The sequence below is a fragment of the Cherax quadricarinatus genome, chromosome 28 (genome assembly GCF_038502225.1).
Source record: "Cherax quadricarinatus isolate ZL_2023a chromosome 28, ASM3850222v1, whole genome shotgun sequence".
In the NCBI taxonomy this organism is placed as follows: Eukaryota; Metazoa; Arthropoda; class Malacostraca; order Decapoda; family Parastacidae; genus Cherax; species Cherax quadricarinatus.
The window spans coordinates 12,015,670-12,040,669 of record NC_091319.1 but is presented as its reverse complement, the minus strand read 5'-3'; the positions used below and the strand labels follow the sequence as shown (position 1 = coordinate 12,040,669).

General features: G+C 40.7%; 1 protein-coding gene across 4 annotated transcripts in view; it reads right to left on the bottom strand.

Moving 5' to 3' along the window:
- Nucleotides 1–25,000, bottom strand: part of LOC128693284 (low-density lipoprotein receptor-like) — a 48,939-nt gene that overhangs the window by 12,337 nt on the left and 11,602 nt on the right. Inside the window, exons 5-20 of one of the 4 annotated variants that reach the window (XM_053782874.2) lie at nucleotides 24,795–24,917; nucleotides 23,928–24,227; nucleotides 23,191–23,427; nucleotides 22,694–22,837; nucleotides 22,240–22,386; nucleotides 17,436–17,711; nucleotides 16,770–17,030; nucleotides 14,497–14,763; nucleotides 12,149–12,433; nucleotides 7,730–7,849; nucleotides 6,988–7,335; nucleotides 6,027–6,146; nucleotides 4,590–4,907; nucleotides 3,339–3,477; nucleotides 2,337–2,444; nucleotides 1,910–2,019 (exon numbers count right to left, since the gene is read on the bottom strand). In XM_053782874.2, coding sequence (XP_053638849.2) covers nucleotides 1,910–2,019; nucleotides 2,337–2,444; nucleotides 3,339–3,477; nucleotides 4,590–4,907; nucleotides 6,027–6,146; nucleotides 6,988–7,335; nucleotides 7,730–7,849; nucleotides 12,149–12,433; nucleotides 14,497–14,763; nucleotides 16,770–17,030; nucleotides 17,436–17,711; nucleotides 22,240–22,386; nucleotides 22,694–22,837; nucleotides 23,191–23,427; nucleotides 23,928–24,227; nucleotides 24,795–24,917 — 3,303 coding nt within the window. The remainder of the gene's footprint in view (nucleotides 1–1,909; nucleotides 2,020–2,336; nucleotides 2,445–3,338; nucleotides 3,478–4,589; nucleotides 4,908–6,026; nucleotides 6,147–6,987; nucleotides 7,336–7,729; nucleotides 7,850–12,148; nucleotides 12,434–14,496; nucleotides 14,764–16,769; nucleotides 17,031–17,435; nucleotides 17,712–22,239; nucleotides 22,387–22,693; nucleotides 22,838–23,190; nucleotides 23,428–23,927; nucleotides 24,228–24,794; nucleotides 24,918–25,000) is intronic. The other 3 variants (XM_053782875.2, XM_053782876.2, XM_053782877.2) reach the window with 3 other exon arrangements.

Genomic DNA, 25,000 nt, shown 5'->3' with positions numbered 1-25,000 from the left:
TATTACAGAAAACGTTACCTTGAGTGGTGCCTTCAGTCCTTAGGACTGCCACGAGAGGCAAAACGTTTGCCCTGATAAATATCCTGAAGTGTGCATTAATGTCTTGATGCAGTTCTGATGTTGATAGAGTGTCTTGAGCCACTTATAACGTTGACAGACTCATAAATACTTTATAGTGTGTGTTTGGAAATACATAAATCAGAGGTACACAGTTCTTAAGTTCCTGAATGAGAGCTGAGAAAGAAAGAAAAGGAAGAAGAAAATATTCATGTCTTTCTTAATTCTCAAGGTTCTTTACCTCATCCATCGTCAGTGTTATGTGCAGGTGTGTGTGTGTGTGTGTGTGTGTGTGTGTGTGTGTGTGTGTGTGTGTGTGTGTGTGTGTGTGTGTGTGTGTGTGTGTGTGTGTGTGTGTGTGTGTGTGTGTGTGTGTGTGTGTGTGTGTGTGTGTGTGTGTGTGTGTGTGTGTGTGTGTGTGTGTGTGTGTGTGTGTGTGTGTGTGTGTGTGTGTGTGTGTATGTGTATGTGTGTGTGTGTGTGTGTGTGTGTGTGTGTGTGTGTGTGTGTGTGTGTGTGTGTGTGTGTGTGTGTGTTTGCGTGTGTTTGGAAAAGGCAATTAAAAGTTTGGGAAAAGAGGGAACTCGTAGGGAAGGAGGGAGGAAAGGCATGGGAGCGACTGTGTGGGAGCGAGGGAGGGTGCGGGTGGCTGGGCAGTCAGGTGTAAGCCCAGACAATATGTTGGACAGTTGGAAGCCATTCTGGGGACCCTCAGCTCACGTCACACGACACATGCATATGTATAGACACAATTTCTTTTGGACAGGAGGCAAAACACCACCTTTCACCAGTCTCGCGGGTTAAAAATGCTAGTGTTTTCTTCTCTCTCTCTCTCTCTCTCTCTCTCTCTCTCTCTCTCTCTCTCTCTCTCTCTCTCTCGTCGAAAAAATCTTGTGACAACCAAGAACAATAACAAAGGCAGTGTCGCTCCGTGGCAGCTCTGGCAGTTCCCATTAAAGTGGACACCTCTCCCTCACTTCCCTTAGCGCCAACCACCTCTTATCGGAATGTAATGGAAAAGGAGACGGGGGTAATGTAAATTTAAGAGTACCATTTATTAATTCGGACTTAAAATTCAGCGAGATAACTCTTAAGGAAGATTAAGAAGCAAAAGAGGGGAAAATAGAAAGGAATAGTAGCAAGTAGGAGACGGTAAAAAATAACAATGAATATAGAAAATGATGGAAAAATTAAAACAGTTATGTAGCTCAGCATACTTTTTCCTTTCGTGTTAAGGTTGTTGCTATGGTATGGTCATTTAGAAAGGATGGAGTAGGGTATCACAACTAAAAAGGTGTGCATGCATCAAAGATGAATGAAACGGAGTGTAGAGAACGTTCCAGATAGGGTTGGAGGTAGGGAGGCTGACGAAGGTTTTGAGTGGTAGTGATCTTTATCATCCAGCAAGCATGTGTGAGTTAATGAGGGTTTTGACGCGCTTTTGGAGTGTGAGGAAGGCAACTGAAGGGACTTAAGAAAATCATTCGATCTGAGTTGAGTTTTGTAGGTGGGAAGAAAAATGTATGGATTCTGACGGATGTGTGTGGATGCTGTGGCTCTGACGTTCATTCATATTGTGATTGCCACACATTTCTGATGGTGAATGTTTAACCTCCTCCTTGTAGCTTTCCTACCTGGTTGTAAACTCACTACTCCCCCAGCACCACAATCCACCACTTTTACCCATTATATATCACCTCTCCCACCACAGCCAAAAACACACATCTTCCTTCAGCCACTATTGCTGCTACTGCCATCACCTTTATCCACTACCATCACCCCCACCAACTACCACTACTACCATCACCCCTCCTACTACTGCAGCCACCACCTCCACCACCAAATAACTCACCATCTCAGCACTATTGTTAGCCACGATGGTAAAGTTCCTGATGCCGTCTAAGGAGAATGCTTCCAGACGTCGACCCATCGTAACAAGCAGGAAGGCTGGTGGGGGCCCCTCTGTGGTGAAGATAAACAACCAACTTAAATGGCCTGCTTTACGCCTTTCCTGATTATAGTATTATTTTTAACACATTATTATTATTATTATTATTATTATTATTATTATTATTATTATTATTATTATTATTATTATTATTATTATTAGTATTATTATTACCTTGGATAGCTGATGACCTGTTCATGATCAGTGAACTTAATGTCACTATTTAAGCTAAAGCAGCACCGACCATTTTCGTACCAGTGCTCGACTCATCTAGCCTCTAAGAGACCCGAGTGGAAGAGCCGAAGACAAGTTTGGTATTAAAGATACTCACCCATGCAGGTGTTGTTGTCAAGGAAGAACTCAGGAGGACAGGTGCACTGGTAGGCGTTGGGCGTGACCATGCAGTCGTGGCTGCAGGTGTTGATGGGACAAGGAATCTCTATCGGCACAGAAAGTAGGTTATGAAGCAAGTCAAGTCTATTAGGTAAATAAATATCCATACATATTTTATCATTATTGCTGTGTAAAACACGGAAAAATATATGCCCATTAAATTAGTTATTTATATTTCATATCAATTAAGTTAATAAGTAAATGTAAAAAAAAGAAAAACTTTCGTTTTTGTTTTTAGGTTACCCTGCCTCGGTGGGAGACGACCGGTACGTTACACAAACAGAATCATCTAAGGAATTATGTAATTGTGTGAAACATTGGTGGCTCAGGTATGTGATCTGGGAACACATTTCCCGTTATCTCTGAGGAGAGCCGCGAGTGTAACTACCAGGCTACATTGGGTTGTGTAACAAGAGTCTCTCAGACAAGGAAATTTAGCTTTGCGGCTAGGAAATATATTAATTTTACGCGCTAAACCCATGTGGGATCATTCAGTAAAAAAAAAAATGCGCTGGAGGCTTGAGCCTCCGTCTGCTCGGCGAGAGACAGATTCGCTTCCTGTTTGTACTCTCCTATATGCCCCTATATGACCCCATTCCCGAGGCTTTGTATAACCCTTACGGGTTTAGCGTTTCCCCATACATAAAATAATAAAGGAATTAATGGAAATAATAATAATAATAATAATAATAATAATAATAATAATAATAATAATAATAATTAATAATCATGCTGTCTACTACCTTTGTTTTCGTCTTTTCTTAACCCTTCTTTTCTCCTTTTCTTCTTCCCCCCCATTCTTCTCCCTCCCATTTTCTTTTCTTCCTCTTCCTTCTCCCTTTCCATCCCATCCAAACACAGCAATCCGACTGGACAGAGATCGGGAAAACAATAAGGTGATGGTCCCCACAGGACCCAGGAAATGGAAGGAACAACTCACCACAGCCGAGACCTTCGTCAGATCCATCAGCACAGTCGTGTTTCTTGTCACAGACGCTGGAGGCTGGCAGGCATAGGTTGTCCACCCTGCAGAGAAACTGACCCAACTCCGGCAGGCAGGCTCCGGCTGCCAGGGCTCTCTGTCACATACAACACATCAACATAGCAACATGACTTCTAGACAGCCCCATGTTTAATTAAATGAATTCTGGACATACAGGTTTAATGACATGTACTCTCAACATTCACGTTTAAATAAACACATTCTTAACATCCATGTTTCACTAAATTGCTTAGTTAATGTATTCTGTATTCTGAACAGCCAGATTTAAATCAGTATGTTCACAACATCCATTTAAATAATCAAATTTAAATTTATTCTGGCTATCCAGATTTAAATGTATAATAGACATTCACGTTTAAATATATTGTGGACAGCTGTATTTAAACTGATTCTGGACATCAGTGTTTAAATGCATCACGAGCAGAAAAATTAAATGTGTTTTTGGCAATCATTTTTCAATGTATTCCGGATAGCAGAGCTCAAAATCATTCTTAACAGTATTGCAGAGTCATGCTAAAATGTATTCGCCATAATAGCTAAAAATATTCTTAGCATATATTGGCCATTTAAACTTTTTTTTTTTTTTTTTTTTTTGCAACAGGATACTTGTAAGTGATAAATATTTTCCTCTGCTTATCTCTCTCTCTCTCTCTCTCTCTCTCTCTCTCTTTCATACTCTTCTCCCTTCTCATCGTCTTCTTTATTTTTGAGAAATTCACATAACCCGCAAAATGCAAAACGAAACTAGATTACGTTTTGGTCCATGGCGGACCGAAGCATCATCCATTTTCATTTCTACTCTGTAGGTGAGACATAAAGTGCTCAACACGTTTGCCATCCCCGGCACACCTGAGCTCAGGCGCTCCACACCTGTTGGAAAGGAGAGATTGGTGTTTCCGCGTGGGAGGAGGTAAAAGGGAGGTCTGAGGACGATGAACTGGCTTCCTTTGGAAGCGCGGAAGATGCTGGAGGCTGACAAGTGGAGGCGGCAGGTGCGCCAGTAGATAAGAAGAGCCATTATTTATGTTCGTTTACCCTTCAAGGACGAAGGAGCGCTTTGATGCCACCGAAGGACTCTTCATTCAAGAATTGTAACTACACTCTCCTTCTCTGGATGAAACCTGATTATAACCATACCTCTCTCTAATCTGGAAACCCATACAATAAGTGGAAAAAAATAAAACGTACTGTGGTAATGGTGGGCTGTGGTTGGATTGCGGTAGACGGGAAATCGGCGAAACTGGTTGGTGGTAAGTAGGTGGTGGTGATCGGTGGGGTGACGGTGATGGTTAATGGCGGGAGGCTGGTGGTGGTTGTGGTCGAAGGCACCGTGTAGACAGTGGGAAGGTCAGGAGTACTCTTAAGGTCGGGAACATCATTGGAGCATCCCATCTCGTCCGAATTGTCGGGACAATCAGGGAAGCCGTCGCAGCGGAAGTGAAGCATGATACATCCGCCCTTACCGCCGCAATCATACTGGCTCTCCGTACATGCTTTCTGGGGAGGCTGAATGCTAGAGTTAGCTGGAATACAGCTTCTAGAGGTGGAGGAAAAAAGAGGAAGGCAAGAAGCAAGAAGAGGTGATAAAAGATTTTATAGTTGATCATAAAGAGTTAAAATTGTGTGAGTTATTAAGCTCCTGTAATTGGTAGCAAACGCTTAACCTGTTCAGTCCTTCAAGGTAGGTTCCTCGATGCCGGTGAAGGGCTTTTGATCCAGAGAACTGAATTCGCCTGACCTTTCATTAGATATTTTCTAATTGCCTCTTATTTCCCAGACTACTTATTATACCAACCGGATTAGAGCCCATCCCATGAAAATAATAATAATAATAATCCAACCCTTCCTTTAATTAATATACACCAACACTGAAAGATTGACGTCAAGCATAAGAATTATGACCAAAAGAGACATACTAAAGTATTTGCAGGGAATTAATCTTATTCTAGTTTTTATTTGTTATTAGTTTACTGGCAATTTTGAATCTACACACTCTAAACTTGTTGGATACAATCCTTCTCAAAAGAAGCCTCAGTCATTTAGGATTGAATCCTTTCAGATGAGACACACTATATTAAAATAACATTGACGAAGAAGTACCTACATACAGGAAAAAAAAAATGCCTTCTTCTGAGTAGGAAGCAGTTGTTGGAAGATTAAAGCCTCTCAGAAGAGGTTTTCTCAAGTTATCACACGAGAGCCTAAACCAGCATGCACCTGCACAGTGTTATAACTATTTCCCTAATTACAGTACACGAGCAATGGAAATTTGAAGCCGATCGGAAGAGGCGTTATCAAGTTATGAACGAAAACATCGAGAGAAGGAAAAAAAAAAAACTCCGACACCCGCTATAAGATACGCCTTCAAGATACCTTAATATGCACATATTAATATGCCAATATTTAATTTTGCATGAAGATTAACCTTGCTAAATTTTACCTCATATAACATATCATATTTTTCATAGATTATCTAGAAATTGGAATATGTGCATTTACCTCATTTCTTTCGAGAAATCGTGAGATTACCTCAAAAATTTACCAGACACGGCTAACACCACCATACCACAGAATTACAGGTAAGAGAGCGCATCAAGCCTTCTTATCAAAACACAGTACACCTACCGGGGTGCAGTTCTCTTCGTCTGTACCATCGTCACAGTGGGTGACGCCGTCGCAAACGAAGATGGGCCAGATGCAGCCTCCGCTTTTCATGCACCGGAACATGCTGCTGTCACACTGGTCCTGTCGAGAGGCACTTAATGTGAGGAAAGTCCTTACCACTTATGTGCCACCCTTCATGGAGGTGAGGGGGGAAGGGGGTAAGTACGGGTGCGCTTCGATGCTCTGGTGAAGAACTCTTGATCGAACTTATTCAGACGTGATGGCCATAATTGTTACTGTTATTATTGTATGGGCCACAGATTCTTTAATGGTATTCCTTCACGGACTCACCTATATATTTAAATAACAGATCAATATTATTAACTAGAAGACACATTCTTCATTAATAAACTCAACTATAGAGTTAACTAACAGACTCACCTAAGTTATTAATTAACATACCATACTCTCCAGTACTTATCAGCATCAGACTCACTTGTTTTTCACCAATAGACCCACGTATATTAATTGCTAACAAATCTATATTTTTCACTAGCAGGCATCTATTATTCACTAAGAAACCCACTTGCATTATTCACTAACACACTCGCCTATATTACTGAATATGTTATTCAGAACGCAATAGACACAGACGTATGTTATACTCTTCGTTATCATTCTAGGGCACAAAGCATCAGTATATTTTGACTCACGAAATCGTAAGGACACGACTTCAAGCAAACCATATCACGGGCGGGAATACAACCCGCAGTCAGAGTTATGTAACACTAGATAGACGCGCGTCGTTCTGGAATGTTATGAATCGGATCGCGGGTTCTATCCTCGCCTGTGGTATGATCAATATATTTTCACGGTGGTACCAGTGAACTTCGTTGCCACTTTTTAAAATGACTAGACAAATGTTGGGATGACTTTAACTTACTATAGATATACACAAAGACAGGAGGAATGCAACAATTACCCCAGGGGTGCTGGACGATGTATTGGGTTGAGGCGTTGTCACTCCTGTTGTGGTTTCTGGTGTGGTTAGGTGCTCAAAGTGGGTTGGTGGCATTTCCGAAGTCATTTGTGGTGTTGTTGGTTGTGGTGTGGTAGTCTGCAAGGTGACAAATTCCGTTGGTGGTGGTGGTGTTGATGGTGGTAGTGGCGATGGTGTCGGGAACTCGTGGTAGAGGGTGTCCTGTGGTGTAGTGGCGCATAACAATTCGTCGCTCTTGTCGGGACAGTCTGTGATGCCGTCACACCTCCACGACGCCAGGATGCAGATTTCGTGCCCAGGGCACTGCAGCTTATCTTCGGGGCAAGTAAACTGAGTGGGGGGGTAGAGGAAACTGTGTGATCACCTCAAGATCTGCCCCTTTTTATCGTTCGGAAAATTACTTAATCATGCACATTTATGGTATGTTATGTGTTTATTTTTCTCGTATGAAACCAATGATTAATTAAAAGAACCTAGCTAAAAATTTGCTAAACTCTTCTTATATTAAATGAACTATGAAATGATAATATAGAATAATCTACAAAAATAAACCCACATTCAGTACTCAGTAAAATAAACCCGCATTCAAAATTAAGAAAATAACACAAATTTGTATTTTTTTCGCTCTAGCTAAACGATAGATCTGATGCAAGTGTTGATGCAGGTGTTACTCGCCTAACAAGTTTTCTTCACGCAGGTGTTGCCCACAACAGCTGCCACTCACCTGGTAACAGTTCTCCTCATCACTGCCATCTGAACAATCATTTTCCCCGTCGCACTTCCAGGCTTCTGGGATGCAAGGTGAATTGGGCGAGCACTGGAACATACCTTCGTAACAATAAACCTGCAAGAGGATCTCAAATGAAACACTAGAGCGTCATACGCCTTACAGGATATAACCGAAACAATAGACTTTAAAACTGGAAAAGAGGATCAAATGGAATACTGGCGTTCTCTCGCCCACAAGAGAGACAAATGGAACAAAACCCATTAAAGCTACGAGAGGAACAAATGGAGCAATTGGCTGGACGCTGAATCTGCCGAAAGAGCAATGACTCGCTGCTTCCGGGGCATTCGACTTGAGAAAGTACAATGGAACGGTACATCAAGGGTACTCAAACTGTAAAGGGAATAACTGTACACTGAAGAAACAATACAATAATGGTTCACTGAAAAACGATAATAATAATAATAATAATAATAATAATAATAATAATAATAATAATAATAATAACAGTATACTGAAAACAGTGGAATAATGGTACTCTAAAGAACATTATAAGAATTCCAGAATGAAGGACAATGGAATATTGATGTATTACAGAACAAAATTATAGTAGTACACTGAAAAATAAAATAGTAATTGAACAGTGAAGGGCATTAAAATAATTGAATACTAAACAGGAATATTATAACAGTTGAACACCAAAGAACAGTATCATTATAATACACTGATGAACAATATGATAACATGGGACGCTGAAAAATATACTGCAAGAACAAAGTAAATCCAGAAAGTGAATATTAAACATTGCAGCTATTTATCTACTGGTGCGACTGTTGTTTGAGCTGTTGTTGGTGTGTCTGTAGTTGTAGTAGATGTCGCTGTATCTGTTATTAATGTGACTGTTCTTGTTGCAGTGTGATTGTTAAAGTTGCTATTGATGAGAAAAGCGTATACAGATTTTTTTAATATTTTTTTAAACACTGGTTCTCAGCAAAAGCAAGGCTGCTCACTCCATGTGGGCAGCCTTGCTTTTGCCTTTTAATGTATAACTTTTTACTGTATGATCCCAGACGGATTTGCTGCATCCCGAAGATGATAATAACATGTAACTCCTTACTAATGGTTAAATAAGTGTTTAGGTGTAGTTAGTGCGTGTGTGTGTGTGTGTGTGTGTGTGTGTGTGTGTGTGTGTGTGTGTGTGTGTGTGTGTCGTTCCGAAGTGTCATTTAAATTTTCGTATGAAGAGACAAATGTAACATGGGTTAATGATATTGGATAAAATAGTGAGCTAGTTAGTCTCACCAGGGTATGGAGCAGTGTTGTGTGGCTAGTTAGTCTCACTAGGGTATGGAACAGTGTTGTGTGGCTAGTTAGTCTCACCAGGGTATGGAGCAGTGTTGTGTGGCTAGTTAGTCTCACTAGGGTATGGAACAGTGTTGTGTGGCTAGTTAGTCTCACCAGGGTATGGAACAGTGTTGTGTAGCTAGTTAGTCTCACCAGGGTATGGAACAGTGTTGTGTGGCTAGTCAGTCTCACTAGGGTATGGAACAGTGTTGTGTGGCTAGTCAGTCTCACTAGGGTATGGAACAGTGTTGTGTAGCTAGTTAGTCTCACCAGGGTATGGAACAGTGTTGTGTGGCTAGTTAGTCTCACTAGGGTATGGAACAGTGTTGTGTGGCTAGTTAGTCTCACTAGGGTATGGAACAGTGTTGTGTAGCTAGTTAGTCTCACCAGGGTATGGAACAGTGTTGTGTGGCTAGTTAGTCTCACCAGGGTATGGAACAGTGTTGTGTGGCTAGTTATTCTCACCAGGGTATGGAACAGTGTTGTGTGTGGCTAGTTAGTCTCACTAGGGTATGGAACAGTGTTGTGTGGCTAGTTAGTCTCACTGGGGTATGGAACAGTGTTGTGTGGCTAGTTAGCCTCACTAGGGTAATGAACAGTGTTGTGTGGCTAGTTAGTCTCACCAGGGTATGGAACAGTGTTGTGTAGCTAGTTAGTCTCACCAGGGTATGGAACAGTGTTGTGTGGCTAGTTAGTCTCACTAGGGTATGGAACAGTGTTGTGTGGCTAGTTAGTCTCACCAGGATATGGAACAGTGTTTTGTAGCTAGTTAGTCTCACCAGGATATGGAACGGTGTTGTGTGGCTAGTTAGTCTCACCAGGATATGGAACAATGTTGTGTAGCTAGTTAGTCTCACCAGGGTATGGAACAGTGTTGTGTGGCTAGTTAGTCTCACTAGGGTATGGAACAGTGTTGTGTGCCTAATTAGTCTCACTAGGGTATGGAACAGTGTTGTGTGGCTAGTTAGTCTCACTAGGGTATGGAACAGTGTTGTGTGGCTAGTTAGTCTCACCAGGGTATGGAACAGTGTTGTGTGGCTAGTTAGTCTCACTAGGGTATGGAACAGTGTTGTGTGGCTAGTTAGTCTCACTGGGGTATGGAACAGTGTTGTGTGGCTAGTTAGCCTCTCTAGGGTAATGAACAGTGTTGTGTGGCTAGTTAGTCTCACCAGGGTATGGAACAGTGTTGTGTAGCTAGTTAGTCTCACCAGGGTATGGAACAGTGTTGTGTGGCTAGTTAGTCTCACTAGGGTATGGAACAGTGTTGTGTGGCTAGTTAGTCTCACCAGGATATGGAACAGTGTTTTGTAGCTAGTTAGTCTCACCAGGATATGGAACAATGTTGTGTAGCTAGTTAGTCTCACCAGGGTATGGAACAGTGTTGTGTGGCTAGTTAGTCTCACCAGGGTATGGAACAGTGTTGTGTGGCTAGTTAGTCTCACTAGGGTATGGAACAGTGTTGTGTGGCTAGTTAGTCTCACCAGGGTATGGAACAGTGTTGTGTGGCTAGTTAGTCTCACTAGGGTATGGAACAGTGTTGTGTGGCTAGTTAGTCTCACTGGGGTATGGAACAGTGTTGTGTGGCTAGTTAGCCTCTCTAGGGTAATGAACAGTGTTGTGTGGCTAGTTAGTCTCACCAGGGTATGGAACAGTGTTGTGTAGCTAGTTAGTCTCACCAGGGTATGGAACAGTGTTGTGTGGCTAGTTAGTCTCACTAGGGTATGGAACAGTGTTGTGTGGCTAGTTAGTCTCACCAGGATATGGAACAGTGTTTTGTAGCTAGTTAGTCTCACCAGGATATGGAACAGTGTTGTGTGGCTAGTTAGTCTCACCAGGATATGGAACAATGTTGTGTAACTAGTTAGTCTCACCAGGGTATGGAACAGTATTGTGTGGCTAGTTAGTCTCACCAGGGTATGGAACAGTGTTGTGTGGCTAGTTAGTCTCACTAGGGTATGGAACAGTGTTGTGTGCCTAGTCTCATTAGGGTATGGAACAGTGTTGTGTGGCTAGTTAGTCTCACTAGGGTATGGAACAGTGTTGTGTGGCTAGTTAGTCTCACTAGGAAATGGAACAGTGCTGTGTAGCTAGTTAGTCTCACTAGGGTATGGAACAGTGTTGTGTGGCTAGTTAGTCTCACTAGGGTATGGAACAGTGTTGTGTGGCTAGTTAGTCTCACCAGGGTATGGAACAGTGTTGTGGCTAGTTAGTCTCACTAGGGTATGGAACAGTGTTGTGTGGCTAGTTAGTCTCACTAGGGTATGGAACAGTGTTGTGTGGCTAGTTAGTCTCACCAGGGTATGGAACAGTGTTGTGTGGCTAGTCTCACTAGGGTATGGAACAGTATTGTGTGGCTAGTTAGTCTCACTAGGGTATGGAACAGTGTTGTGTGGCTAGTTAGTCTCACCAGGGTATGGAACAGTGTTGTGTGGCTAGTTAGTCTCACCAGGGTATGGAACAGTGTTGTGTGGCTAGTTAGTCCCACAAGGGTATGGAACAGTGTTGTGTGGCTAGTTAGTCTCACTAGGGTATGGAACAGTGTTGTGTGGCTAGTTAGTCTCACCAGGGTATGGGACAGTGTTGTGTAGCTAGTTAGTCTCACCAGGGTATGGGACAGTGTTGTGTAGCTAGTTAGTCTCACCAGGGTATGGGACAGTGTTGTGTAGCTAGTTAGTCTCACCAGGGTATGGGACAGTGTTGTGTAGCTAGTTAGTCTCACCAGGGTATGGGACAGTGTTGTGTAGCTAGTTAGTCTCACCAGGGTATGAACAGTGTTGTGTAGCTAGTTAGTCTCACCAGGGTATGAACAGTGTTGTGTAGCTAGTTAGTCTCACCAGGGTATGAACAGTGTTGTGTAGCTAGTTAGTCTCACCAGGGTACGGAACAAAAGCAACGACTTGAGTTGCCAAAAAAAAAAATGGCTTCATTACCAGTAAAAAGAAAGGTAGTTCACAATGACACTGGATCGTAATCTGGATTAATTATCTGCTTTTTTAACATTTATTGCCACTTGACTGTGAAATTTTAAAGTCTGTCAGCAATGTTACCACATCTGGCACAATAAATCCTCACCTCAGGAGCCACAGGTGTTGTGATCAATAGATTTCCAGTATTTTCTGTGGTAGTTGTTAGTGGCGGTGATGGTGGTGGTGGTGGTGATGGTGATGGTGGTGGTGGTGATGGTAGCAGCAGAGCAGGTGGAGGAATTTTTGTGGACCAGGGAAATGTGAAGGGTCCGGTGTTGCAACCCTCTTCATCACTGTTGTCCAGGCAGTCAACATAGTTATCACACCTCCACTGGACGGGGATACACGCACCATCACTCCCACACTGGAACTTGTCCTCACCACACCAGATCTGTAGCCGGAAAGATGGCTGGAAGGTTACATGGTTTTTTTCAATTCCTGATTCTCATAGTAAGAGGATGAGTGTGAACAATCTCCTCACGCTGGTGAGCTATGAAGAAAATGTAGAATGTATACGGATTATTAACCCCTAGAAGTTAACTAATAGTCTGAATAACCCCCAAGAAAGTCATTACGCGCAATTTTTTTTTCATTGGGTGTCTTTTGGCGCTGTTACCCAGGATGCAACACATCAGTCGACTAACACTGGTATCTGTTTACTTCTCAGTAAAAGGGGACAGTGGATGTTAAATTTTCGCATGCGTCTTGCCCAGGTCCAGATCCTTCGGTTGTGACCGAAACATCACCACAGCGCAAAGAAGTTTTAGCTCACACTTCGCGACATCCAACATGCCGAATTATAAGGGAAAATGTGGTTCCGCCTCTGAGTATTTACAAACATATTGAGTTAAGATATTTATGGTGGCATTAAATATTCAAGTATTATTTTCGATATGTTTGTAGCAAACACGATATCCTCTTGCTCGGCAATCCTAGCGGCTGTTTTTTTTTTTTTTCACGCAGAGTCATAGATTGTCTGTCAAATCTGTTAATGGCTTCTGGGATTAACATTCCGACTGCCCAGTCTGAGAACCGACCTCCTAAATTGGAAAGGAGATAAAATATAAATATAAATTATCAAGAAATACAAGCTCCAGTGTCAATGTCCTCAGAAAAGTCGTAATAAACGGTTGGAAAGATTTTCAAAGAAAACTGGTTGGCAATGAAGGGACAAGAGCTGGATCTCCATTTGAGTTGTGCTGACGAAGGAAGATGGCTATAAAAGACGTGTCCAGCCGCTGGAGACGATAGCGTCTACAGTTATCACTTGAATTAGACAGGTTATCGCTTGGTTGAGAAGCGGATTTATACTTGTGGATCAACAGGGTCGACTATTTCGCAGTTTTTCTTTGAATTTAATTACAGTCGTTCATCACCACTTTTCCGAGAAATGTATATCTATAAGGTTACTCAAACTGTAGCTGGGTTAACGGTACACTGAAAGAACAATAAAAGAATGGTTCACTGAAAACGATAATAATAATAATAACAACAGTACACTGACAACAGTGCAATAATGGTACTCTAAAGAACATAAGAATTCCAGAATGAAGGACAATAGAATATTGATGTGTTGCAAAACAAAATTATTATGGTACACTGAGAAAAATATAGTAACTGAACAGTGAAGAACATTAAAATAAGGGTACATTAAACAAAAATATTATACCAGTTGAACACTAAAGAGTAGTATCATTGTGATACACTGACAAACAATACGATGATAATCTGAGACGTTGGAAAAGAAACTGCAAGAACAGAGTAAACAAGAAAAGCTATTTTCTTGGTGATGTGTCTGTTATTGCAGTAGTTGTTGCTGTAGCTGTTATTAATATGACTGTTGCTTGAGCTGTTGTGGGTGGTACTGTTGTTGGCAAGATTGTTGTTGTAGCAGTTGCTGCTACAGCAACAGTCACACTGTTACTAGTGTCTCGTTCAGAAGTGTCAGTATTTTAAATAAAAAATGACAAAGGACTAGTATTATTGGAATTTTCGTATGAAGACTTACTGGTCACATAACAGTGTTGTGTCACCAATAAGTCTCACCAAGGTATGAAACAGTGTTGTGTGACCAGTAAGTTTCACCAGGGTATGAAACAGTGTTGTGTGACCAGTAAGTTTCACCAGGGTATGAAACAGTGTTGTGTGACCAGTAAGTTTCACCAGGGTATGAAACAGTGTTGTGTGACCAGTAAGTTTCACCAGGGTATGAAACAGTGTTGTGTGACCAGTAAGTTTCACCAGGGTATGAAACAAAAACAAAGATTAGAGTTCCAAAAAAATTGCTTCATTAATACGACAAAACAACTTGTTCGGCAAAAAGTGACTTTGTCTTCACAATGACATTAAATCCTCATTTCCGTTAATAGTGTTTTCTAACATTTATATCTCACTGATTGTGAAATTAAAGAGACTGGCAGCAATGTTACAAAAACTGACACAACAAATCCTCACCTCGAGAGCCACAGGTGTTGTGATCAATAGATTTCCAGTATTTTCTGTGGTAGTTGATAGTGGCGGTGATGGTGGTGGCGGCGGCGGTGATGGCAGCAGCAGGACAGGAGGAGGAATATTTGTGGACCAGGGAATGGTGAAGGATCCGGTATCGCAGTCCTTTTCATCACTGTTGTCCAGGCAGTCACCATAGTTATCGCACCTCCAGTGGGTGGGGATACATGTACCATCGCTCACACACTGGAACTTGTCCTCACCACACACGATCTGTTACGGAGAGATGACTGGAAAGTTACACAGTTTATTTTTTTTTTCAATTCCGCTTTCTCATCTTACGAGGATGAGTGTGAACAATCTCACTCTGGTGAGATATGAAGAAAATGAAGAATGTATTGAAATTATTAACTCCCGGGGAGTTAATTAATATCTGGAATAAACCCCAAGAGAATCAGTCCACTCATTTTTTTTCTTATCTGTGCGTCTTTTTTCACTCTTCCTCAGGATGCTACACATATTAGTCGACTAAACAGTGGAGCCTATTTACTTCTTGGTAAACAACAAGGACAGGAGATATTAGGAGATTCGCCAACTCGTCTTGCTCCCCCCAGGATTACAGTATATCCAGATCCTTTGGCTGTGAGCGAAACATCACCACCGCGCAAAGATGTTTTAGTTCGCAATTTATGACATCTATCTTGCCGAAATACAAACGAAAATATGGTTCCGCCACTGGATATTTACCAATACGCTTTTAGGAGCTAATTTTTATTATTATTGATTTAACAGAGTCAGGATGGCAAAAAGGTTCAAGTATTATTATCGACACGTACATAGCAAACAACACGACATCCTTTTGCTTCGTAATTCGAGCGGCTGTTTGTTCTCACATATAGTTATGGATTGTCTGTTAAATCTGTTAATGGCTTCTGGGATTAACGCCCCCGCGTCCCGGTCTGAGAACCTACCTAATAAATTGGAAAGGAAATATTACAGGAATAAAAATTATAAAAACATAAGTGGAAATGCATACCGATTGTAAGTAGAAGAATGTTTTGCAAGGCAGGAAAACGATGAGCAGACTTCCATTTCACAATTACGTGGGAAGACGATAGAACGTCAATGGATAGTGGTTATTGTCTTTTTTTTAATTGTGTAATTGATTCAAGGATACGTAGTATTAAAATAGCATCTACTGTTGAGACTTTTCCGAGACCTTCGGTACGTTTCAAAATGTAATACTGAATTTACATTATTCGACTCATAGATGAGTAAGAATGTCTTAACTGGTCTTAGTGTCATCTTCTTTGACTGTTGATAAAATTACCCCACATTTTATATACTTACCCTTGACATACGCACACACACACGCACACACACACACAGGTGAAAACATACAAACCTGGTATGCATACATACTGGGTACAAAGAAAAATTGGATGGAAATCGAACCGGAGATTCCGTGTGTTCGAACCCTGCGATTAACCAGTGAGCCATATTGGTTGCAATAGTCACAACTGCTCCAATTCAGGTGGTGTTTGCTGCCACAACTGCAAACTTTTTTTTAATGTCAATTTTCTTCACAAACAGAACTCAAGTGATGATCATACTCTTGTCGCTTCAGTCCTCCTGGCAGTGTACTCGGAAAAGTTGTAGTAAACGACTGTATCTAAATTATAAGAAAAATGGGATTGCGGTGAAGGGACAAGAGCTGGAGCTCTACACTGAGTTGTGTTGGCGAAGCAAGATATCTATAAAACACTGTCCAGCGGCTGAAGACCGCAAGGCCTGCAGATATAACCTGATTAGACAGATCATCACTTAGTTGAGAAGTGGATTTGTACAGGTTGATATACAGGTTCGATTATAACTCAGTTTTTCCTTGAATTTTATTACGAATGTTAATTTTTACTTTTCTGAGAACGTGTACGTCTATATTTAGTTATTACTGAAAGTTTTGTTTTAAAGACAGTTCAGCATTTTCAGCATGGGTGTGTAACAGTGTTGTGTGACCAGTAAGTTTCACCAGGGAATGAAACAGTGTTGTGACTAATAAGTCTCACCTAGGTATGGAACAAAAACAAAGACTCGAGTTGCAAATAAAGGCTTTATTAACACGACAAAAAAAAAGCTTGATCTGCAACAAGTGTCTTTGTCTTCTCAACAACACTAAGTTTTCAACTGCGTTAATAGCGTTTTCAAACATTTATTTCCACTTGATTGTTAAATTATCAATCCTGCTAGTAATGTTACCAAAGGTGGCAACAAATCCTCACCTTGGTAGCCACAGGTGTTGTACTCAATAGATTTCCAGTATTTTCTGTGGTAGTTGTTAGTGGTGGTGGTGGTGGTGGTGGTGATGGCAGCAGCAGGACAGGAGGAGGAATATTTGTGGACCAGGGAATGGTGAAGATTCCAGGGATGCAGCCCTCTTCATCACTGTTGTCCAGGCAGTCACTATATTTATCACACCTCCACTCGGCGAGGACACACGCACCATCGCTCACACACTGGAACTTGTTCTCACCACACCCGATCTGTTGCCGGAAGGTTACAAAATTTTTCCCCAGTTCCTCATTCTCAACTTAAGATGAGTGTTAACAATCTCCTCGCTTTGGTGAGATATTTATTTAGTACTGAAAGTTTTACTTTAAGGACAATTCAGCTTTTTCAGCATTGGTATGGAACAGTGTTAAGTGACCAGTAAGCTTCACCAGGGTATGAAAATGTGTTATGTGACCAGTAAGTCTCACCTACGTAAGGAACAAAAGGCTTTATTAACACGACAACAAAAGCTTGATCTGCAACAAGTGTCTTTGTCTTCTCAATAACACTAGGTCTTTATCTGAGTTAATAATATTTTCAAACATTTATTTCAATTTGATTGTTAATTTATCAATCTTGCTAGTAATGTTACCAAAACTTAAACAACGAATCCTCACCTTGGGAGGCACAGGTGTTGTGCTAAATAGATTTCCAGTATTTTCCGTGGTAGATGTTAGTGGAGGTGTTGTTGGTGGTATTGGTGGCGGCGGTGATGGCAGCAGCGTGACTGGATGAGGAATTTTTGTAGACGAGGGAGAAGTTAAGAAGGATTCGGTGCTGCAGCCCAATTCATCACTGTTGTCCAGGCAGTCACTATAGTTATCACACCTCCACTGGGCGGAGATACACACACCATTGCTCACACACTGGAACTTGTTCTCACCACACCTAATCTGTTGCCGGAGAGATGGCCGGAAAGCTACAGTTTTCTTTTTTTCAATTCCTCATTCTCATATTAAGATGATGATTGTGAACAATCATCTTAATGTATACGGATTATTAGCACCTGGGAGTTAGTAGACTGAATAACCCCCAACAAAATCAATTCCCTCATTTTATTTTCATTAGGTATCTTTTGGTTCTGTTCCCGAGGATGTATCTGGTATCTGTTTACCTTTCGGTGAGGAACACTAGCAGTAGATGACAGAAGACTGGCACTGTGTCTTGCCCATGCCCAAGTTTACAACATATGCAGATCCTTCGGCTGTGAGTGAAACATCACCACCGAGCAGAGATGTTTAGCTCACAATTCGTCACAACATGGGCATTTACCAACAAGCTTTTGGGAGCTTATTTTCGGTAATTATAGAGCTTACATATTGGTTTAAGATATTTACGATAGCAGTAAATATTCATGTATTATCTTCCACGTGTTCATGGCAAACAACACGATATCCATTTGCTTCGTAATCCTAGTAGCTGTTTTCTTCACATATAGTTATGCATTGTCTGTTAAATCTGTTAATGGCTTATGGGATTATCGCCCCAGCGACCCGGTCTGAGAACCTACCTTCTAAATTGGAAAGGAAATATTACAGAAAAAGAATTTATCAACACAAAGAAGTATATATATATATATATATAAATATATATATATATATATATATATATATATATATATATATATATATATATATATATATATATATATATATATATATATATATATATATATATATATATATATATATATATATATATATATGTCGTGCCGAATAGGCAGAACTTGCGATCTTGCCTTATATAGCAACGCTCATCTTGCAATATAGGACAAGTGAAAATTTGTGTATGCAATAATTTCGCCAAAATCATTCTGAACCTAACGTAAAAATTATATTTCACTGTGTTTGTTTAGTATTAAATTATTGTAAACAAATCTAAAATATATTTAGCTGGGTTAGGCTAAAATAAATTGCTCTTGTTATAATAAGGTTAGGTAAGTTTTCTAAGTTCCTTTTGGTGCAAAATTAAAAAAAATTACATTAAAATTAATGAAAAAAATATATCTTTAAACGTATAAGAGAAAATTTCAGAAAGGACTTAATTTTAAATGAGTTCTTGTTAATTGACCAGTTTTACATATTCGGCACGACATATATATATACATATATATATATATATATATATATATATATATATATATATATATATATATATATATATATATATATATATATATGTTTATATATACATATATATATATATTTACATATATTTATATATACATATATATATATATTTACATATATTTATATATACATATATATATATATATATAAATATATATATATATATATAAATATATATATATATAAATATATAAATATATATATATATATAAATATATATATATATATAAATATATATATATATATATATATATATATATATATATATATGTCGTGCCGAATAGGCAGAACTTGCGATCTTGCCTTATATAGCAACGCTCATCTTGCAATATAGGACAAGTGAAAATTTGTGTATGCAATAATTTCGCCAAAATCATTCTGAACCTAACGGAAAAAATATATTTCACTGTGTTTGTTTAGTATTAAATTATTGTAAACAAATCTAAAATATATTTAGTTGGGTTAGGATAAAATAAACTGTTCTTGTTATAATGTGTATAATAAGGTTAGGTAAGTTTTCCAAGATTCTTTTGGTGCAAAATTATAAATTTTTGCATTAACATTAATGAAAAAAATATATCTTTAAACGTATAAGAGAAAATTTCAGAAATGACTTAATTTTAAATGAGTTGTTGCTAATTGACCAGCTTTACATATTCGGCACGACATATATATATATATATATATATATATATATATATATATATATATATATATATATATATATATATATATATATATATATATATATATATATATATATATATGTGTGTGTGTGTGTGTGTGTGTGTACTCACCTATTTGTACTCACCTATTTGTGGTTGCAGGGGTCCAGTCATAGCTCCTGGCCCCGCCTCTTCGCTGATTGCTACTAGGTCCTCTCTCTCCCTGCCCCATGAGCTTTATCATACCTCGCCTTAGAACTATGTATGGTTCCTGCATCCACTACATCACTTTCTAGGCTATTCCATGGCCTGACTACTCTATGACTGAAGAAATACTTCCTAACATCCCTGTGATTCATCTGAGTCTTCATCTTCCAATTGTGACCTCTTGTGTCTGTGTCCCTTCTCTGGAACATCCCGTCTTTGTCCACCTTGTCTATTCCGCGCAGTATTTTATATGTCGTTATCATGTCTCCCCTGACCCTCCTGTCCTCCAGTGTCGTCAGGCCGATTTCCCTCAACCTTTCTTCGTAGGACAGTCCCCTTAGCTCTGGGACTAGTCTTGTTGCAAACCTTTGCACTTTCTCTAATTTCTTGACGTGCTTGACTAGGTGTGGATTCCAAACTGCTGCTGCATACTCCAGTATGGGCCTGACGTAAAGTCTTGAACGAATCCTTACTAAGGAATTGGAACGCTATCCGTAGGTTTGCCAGGCGCCCGTATGCTGCAGCAGTTATCTGATTGATGTGCGCCTCAGGAGATATTCTCGGTGTTATACTCACCCCCAGATCTTTTTCCTTAAGTGAGGTTTGCAGTCTTTGGCCATCTTAACTACATTGTGTCTGCGGTCTTCTTTGCCCTTCCCCAATCTTCATAACTTTGCATTTGGCAAAGCCAGTTGCTGGACCAGGCTTGTAGCCTGTCCAGGTCTCTTTGTAGTCCTGCCTGATCCTCATCCGATTTGATTCTTCTCATTAACTTCACATCATCTGCAAACAAGGACTCTTCTGATTCTATCCATTCCGTTATGTCATTCACATATGCCAAGAACAGCACAGGTCCTAGGACTGACCCCTGTGGAACTCCGCTTGTCACAGGCGCCCACTCTGACACCTCGTCACGTACCATGACTCGTTGTTGCCTCCCTGTCAGGTATTCTCTGATCCATTGCAGTGCCTTTCCTGGTATGTGTGCCTGATCCTCTAGCTTTTGCAGTAACCTTTTGTGAGGAACTGTGTCTAAGGCCTTCTTGCAGTCCAAAAAAATGCAGTCGATCCACCCCTCTCTCTCTTGTCTTACTTCTTTCACCTTGTCATAAAACTCTAGTAGGGTTGTGACACAGGATTTTTCTTCCCTGAAACCGTGCTGGTTGTCAATCATACACTTGTTTCTTTCCAGGTTCTCCACCACTCTCCTCCTGATGATCTTCTCCATGACCTTGCATACTATACACGTTAGTGATACAGGTCTGTAGTTTAGTGCCTCATGTCTGTCTCCCTTTTTAAAAATTGGGACTACATTTGCCATCTTCCATACCTCAGGGAGTTGCCCAGTTTCAAATGATGTGTTGAAGATCTTTGCTAATTGCACACACAATATCTCTGCTCCCTCTTTAAGGGCCCACGGAGAGATGTTGTCTGGTCCCACCGCCTTTGAGGTGTCAAGTTAGCATAGCAGCTTCTTCACCTCCTCCTTGGTTATATGTACCTCATCAAGCACTTGCTGGTGTACCCCCCTGTTCTGATTTCCTGGAGTCCTGCTGGTTTTCACTGTAAATACTTCCTTAAATCTCGTGTTGAGCTCCTAACATACCTCTCGGTCGTTTCATGTGAATTTCCCATCACCCTTCCTCAGTCTGATTACCTGGTCCTTGACTGTTGTTTTCGTCCTGATGTGGCTGTACAACAGCTTCGGGTCAGTCTTGACTTTCGATGCTATGTCATTTTCATATTGTCACTGAGCCTCCCTTCTTATCTGTGCATATTCGTTTCTGGCTCTTCGGCTAATCTCTTTATTTTCCTGAGTTCTCTGTCTTCTGTACCTTTTCCATTCTCTAGTACACCTTGTTTTTGCCTCCCTACACCTTTGGGTGAACCAAGGACTCGTTCTGTTCTTCCCATTATTTCTGTTTCCCTTGGGAACATACCTCTCCTCTGCCTCCTTGCATTTTGTCGCCACATAGTCCATCATTTCTTGTACTGGTTTTCCTGTCAGTTCCCTCTCCCACTGAATGTCTTGAAGGAAGTTCCTCATGCCTGAGTAGTTTGGTTTTTCCCACCCTATTCCTGCTACTCTCTCCACTTGGAGCTAAACTATGTAGTCGAAGCACAGAACCACATGATATCCTCGATGTCCAAACTACTCAAGGTGAATACAAGGTCCAGTCTTGCTGGTTCATCCTCTCCTCTCTCTCTGGTAGTGTCTCTAACATGTTGATGCATGAGGTTTTCCAGTACCACATCCATCATCTTGGCTCTCCATGTTTCGGGACCCCCATGGGGCTCCAGGTTTTCCCAGTCAATCTCGTGATTGACTGTGTGTGTGTGTGTGCGTGTGTGTGTGTGTGTGTGTGTGTGTGTGTGTGTGTGTGTGTGTGTGTACGTATATATGAAGATGCAAAAGTCACCTGTTGTGGAATCTCTGTGATTATAGTAGTGAGACACAGTAGCTCGTCACTGCCATCAGTGCAGTCGTTCTTGCCATCACACGTGAGGAAGTCCGGGATGCAGAGATCTTCCTGAAGACACTTGAACTGGTTGTCTGGACACAGTGTCTGGAACAAATATAAGATCTAATAATAACTTTTAATAATAGCTTTTCTCCCATTTTCCTATTTTTCATGCAATCATTTTATCAATAAATTTTACAAATGCACAAATTCAGTTCAAGAAAAAAGTCGATAAAGTGGAATGTTACTACGAACATATTTTTTGGGAAAATATCAAATGGGATTATATATACAAATGAACATAAATTTATGGGAAGATCATCGCATTACGTCAAAAAAATCATAATTAAGTTCACATAAACAAGTTGACTATTAATTTTGAGTTTAAAAACAAAACAAAAGAGGAACTCACTAGTGGACTTTCGTTCGGAGGGGAAGTTGTGACGTTACATCCATCCTCGTCACTGCCGTCACCACAGTCTAACTCACTGTCACACCGCCACTGTGACGGGATACACCTGCCTCCAGCCACACATCTGAACATGAAGGTTTCACACTGCCGTGGTGTGAATAGAGATAATTGTGTCATTAATACTGCTAGAATATTATCTGTAATATATGCGATATATTACAGTTAATATTCCAGTTATATATTTCGAATATATTACGAATATATTACGAATATATTCTTCAATATATTACGGTCCATGACGGATCGAAACGTCGTATTTTATCTTTTACAATTTGTGAGTTAGTTTTGATGTGTTCCAGATACAGTATGGCGACTAATATTTTTCGCACATCGCCTGTACATCAACAAAATGCAGCGGGTGTTCCACTAACAATGAAACACCACATCTTAGCCTCAGAAAACAATCTGGACTCGGGAGTTGCTGCGGTTATTAGTACCTCTTCTATAGGCGTCGTGGTTGGCAGAGAGGTTGGCGTCGTGGTTGACTGCGGTGTTAGTGGCCTCAGTGTTTTCTTCAGCACAGAGGATAAATCATCTCTTCCGACGGCTTGGTTCCCGCGACAGTTCTCCTCGTCACTGCCATCGGAGCAGTCAGGGATGCCGTCACACTTCCACTCCCTCTGATAGCAGGAGTTGTCCGCGCCGCAGAAAATCATGTTCGGGTCACATATATTCTACGGGGAAAAAGAGGACAAGACAAAGGGAGTTTTAGGTGCAAAAATAATTCTGGTGGACAGATTTTTGAAGATAAAGCTGCGCATATATTTTTTTTTCAGTTATTTCCCATAGTGTGTAAGCGTTTTGTAATAGTTATACAAAATGGTACTTTTTTCTGGTTATTTCCATATGTATTATTAGGAAGGGTATACATGAATGTATTTCGCTGTGTGATAAAGTCATTCGGGTTACTCTGCACGAGTGAGTATTTGTGTTTTCCAGTGACCAAAAACTATTATATAAAGATAACATGGAAAACCAAGCATTGAAACCAAAGGTAAGCAGTTAAATGAAAAGTAAACGGCTAAAATTATGAAAAGTATTAGAGAGGGAGTATGAGATGGGTGAAGAGAGAGAGAGAGAGAGAGAGAGAGAGGGAAGAGACGGATGGAGGGAAGGAGCGTGATGGAAGAAGAGGAGCTAATAATAGTAACTGACAATATCCTTAACACTTCACCTCAAGCGTCTCTGTGGGGAAGGAAGTAGTGGGAACAGTGGTGCCGGGAGGAGTCAGAGGTTGGGTCGGGCCGGAGCCAGGAGTCGGAGGTCCGACTGGGAAGGAGCCGGGAGTTGGATGTGGTTGGGTCGGGGAGGAGCCAGGAAGCATCCTGCCTACTGCTGCTGCAGAATGATCTGGCCGCACGCAGGTCGTCTCATCCCTGCCGTCACTGCAGTCAGCCCTTCCGTCACACAGCCACGACAGCGGCACACACGCCCACTCTCTCTCACACACGAACTGCTGCTCCGTACACCCCACCTGCCACAGAAAGATGTGTGGTAATTTGTTTTGACATGATTGCACAATATACACGGAAAACTTATACTGAGACAACGTTCCACAACTTACTAAGCAGAGGGATGGGAAAATCTTTCTTGTTTACAATCTGAAGCTGTGGAGGCTCTGTATTAGTGCCGCAGATGGCGATTTAGCTCTCCGAACACATGACATTTTGCATAGAAAGAGCTTTCATTGTGTCACTTTCATGTAGTTTTTATTTCTTTTCCTTTCCATTCTCTTGTCTATATTCTTCATCACGATTTTTATCATTCTCATTCATCCTTCTGTTACCCTTCCGCCAGCCTCGCATACCTTACTTCTTCCCCCATAAATTTAATTTCGCTGTGTGTGGGATAGATCATCCTGAGAGATAGTAATCCCCATGTTATAGAAACGCCAGCTCTACTGAACGATTTTATAAGTCTTTATGCTCAACCCAAGCTAATGGTGTGGAAGATCACACAGAGAAACACAGCTAGTTTGTAATTACCATACAGTATCTATACTACTGGTGTGAACACATATTTGCTATATAAAACACCTCACCTTGCAGTTCTCCTCGTCGCTTCCATCAGAACACTCCTGGACGTCGTTACATCTTCCTTCCAGAGATATACACTCTGTTGTGGAGGCGCACTTAAACATACCTTCTCTTCGGCACTGCGTCACCTGCCAAATATACGTGTACGGTTTTAGTTCTTTTGTGACAATGCTCTTATTCATGTACAAAATACATGTATAAGATTTAATTG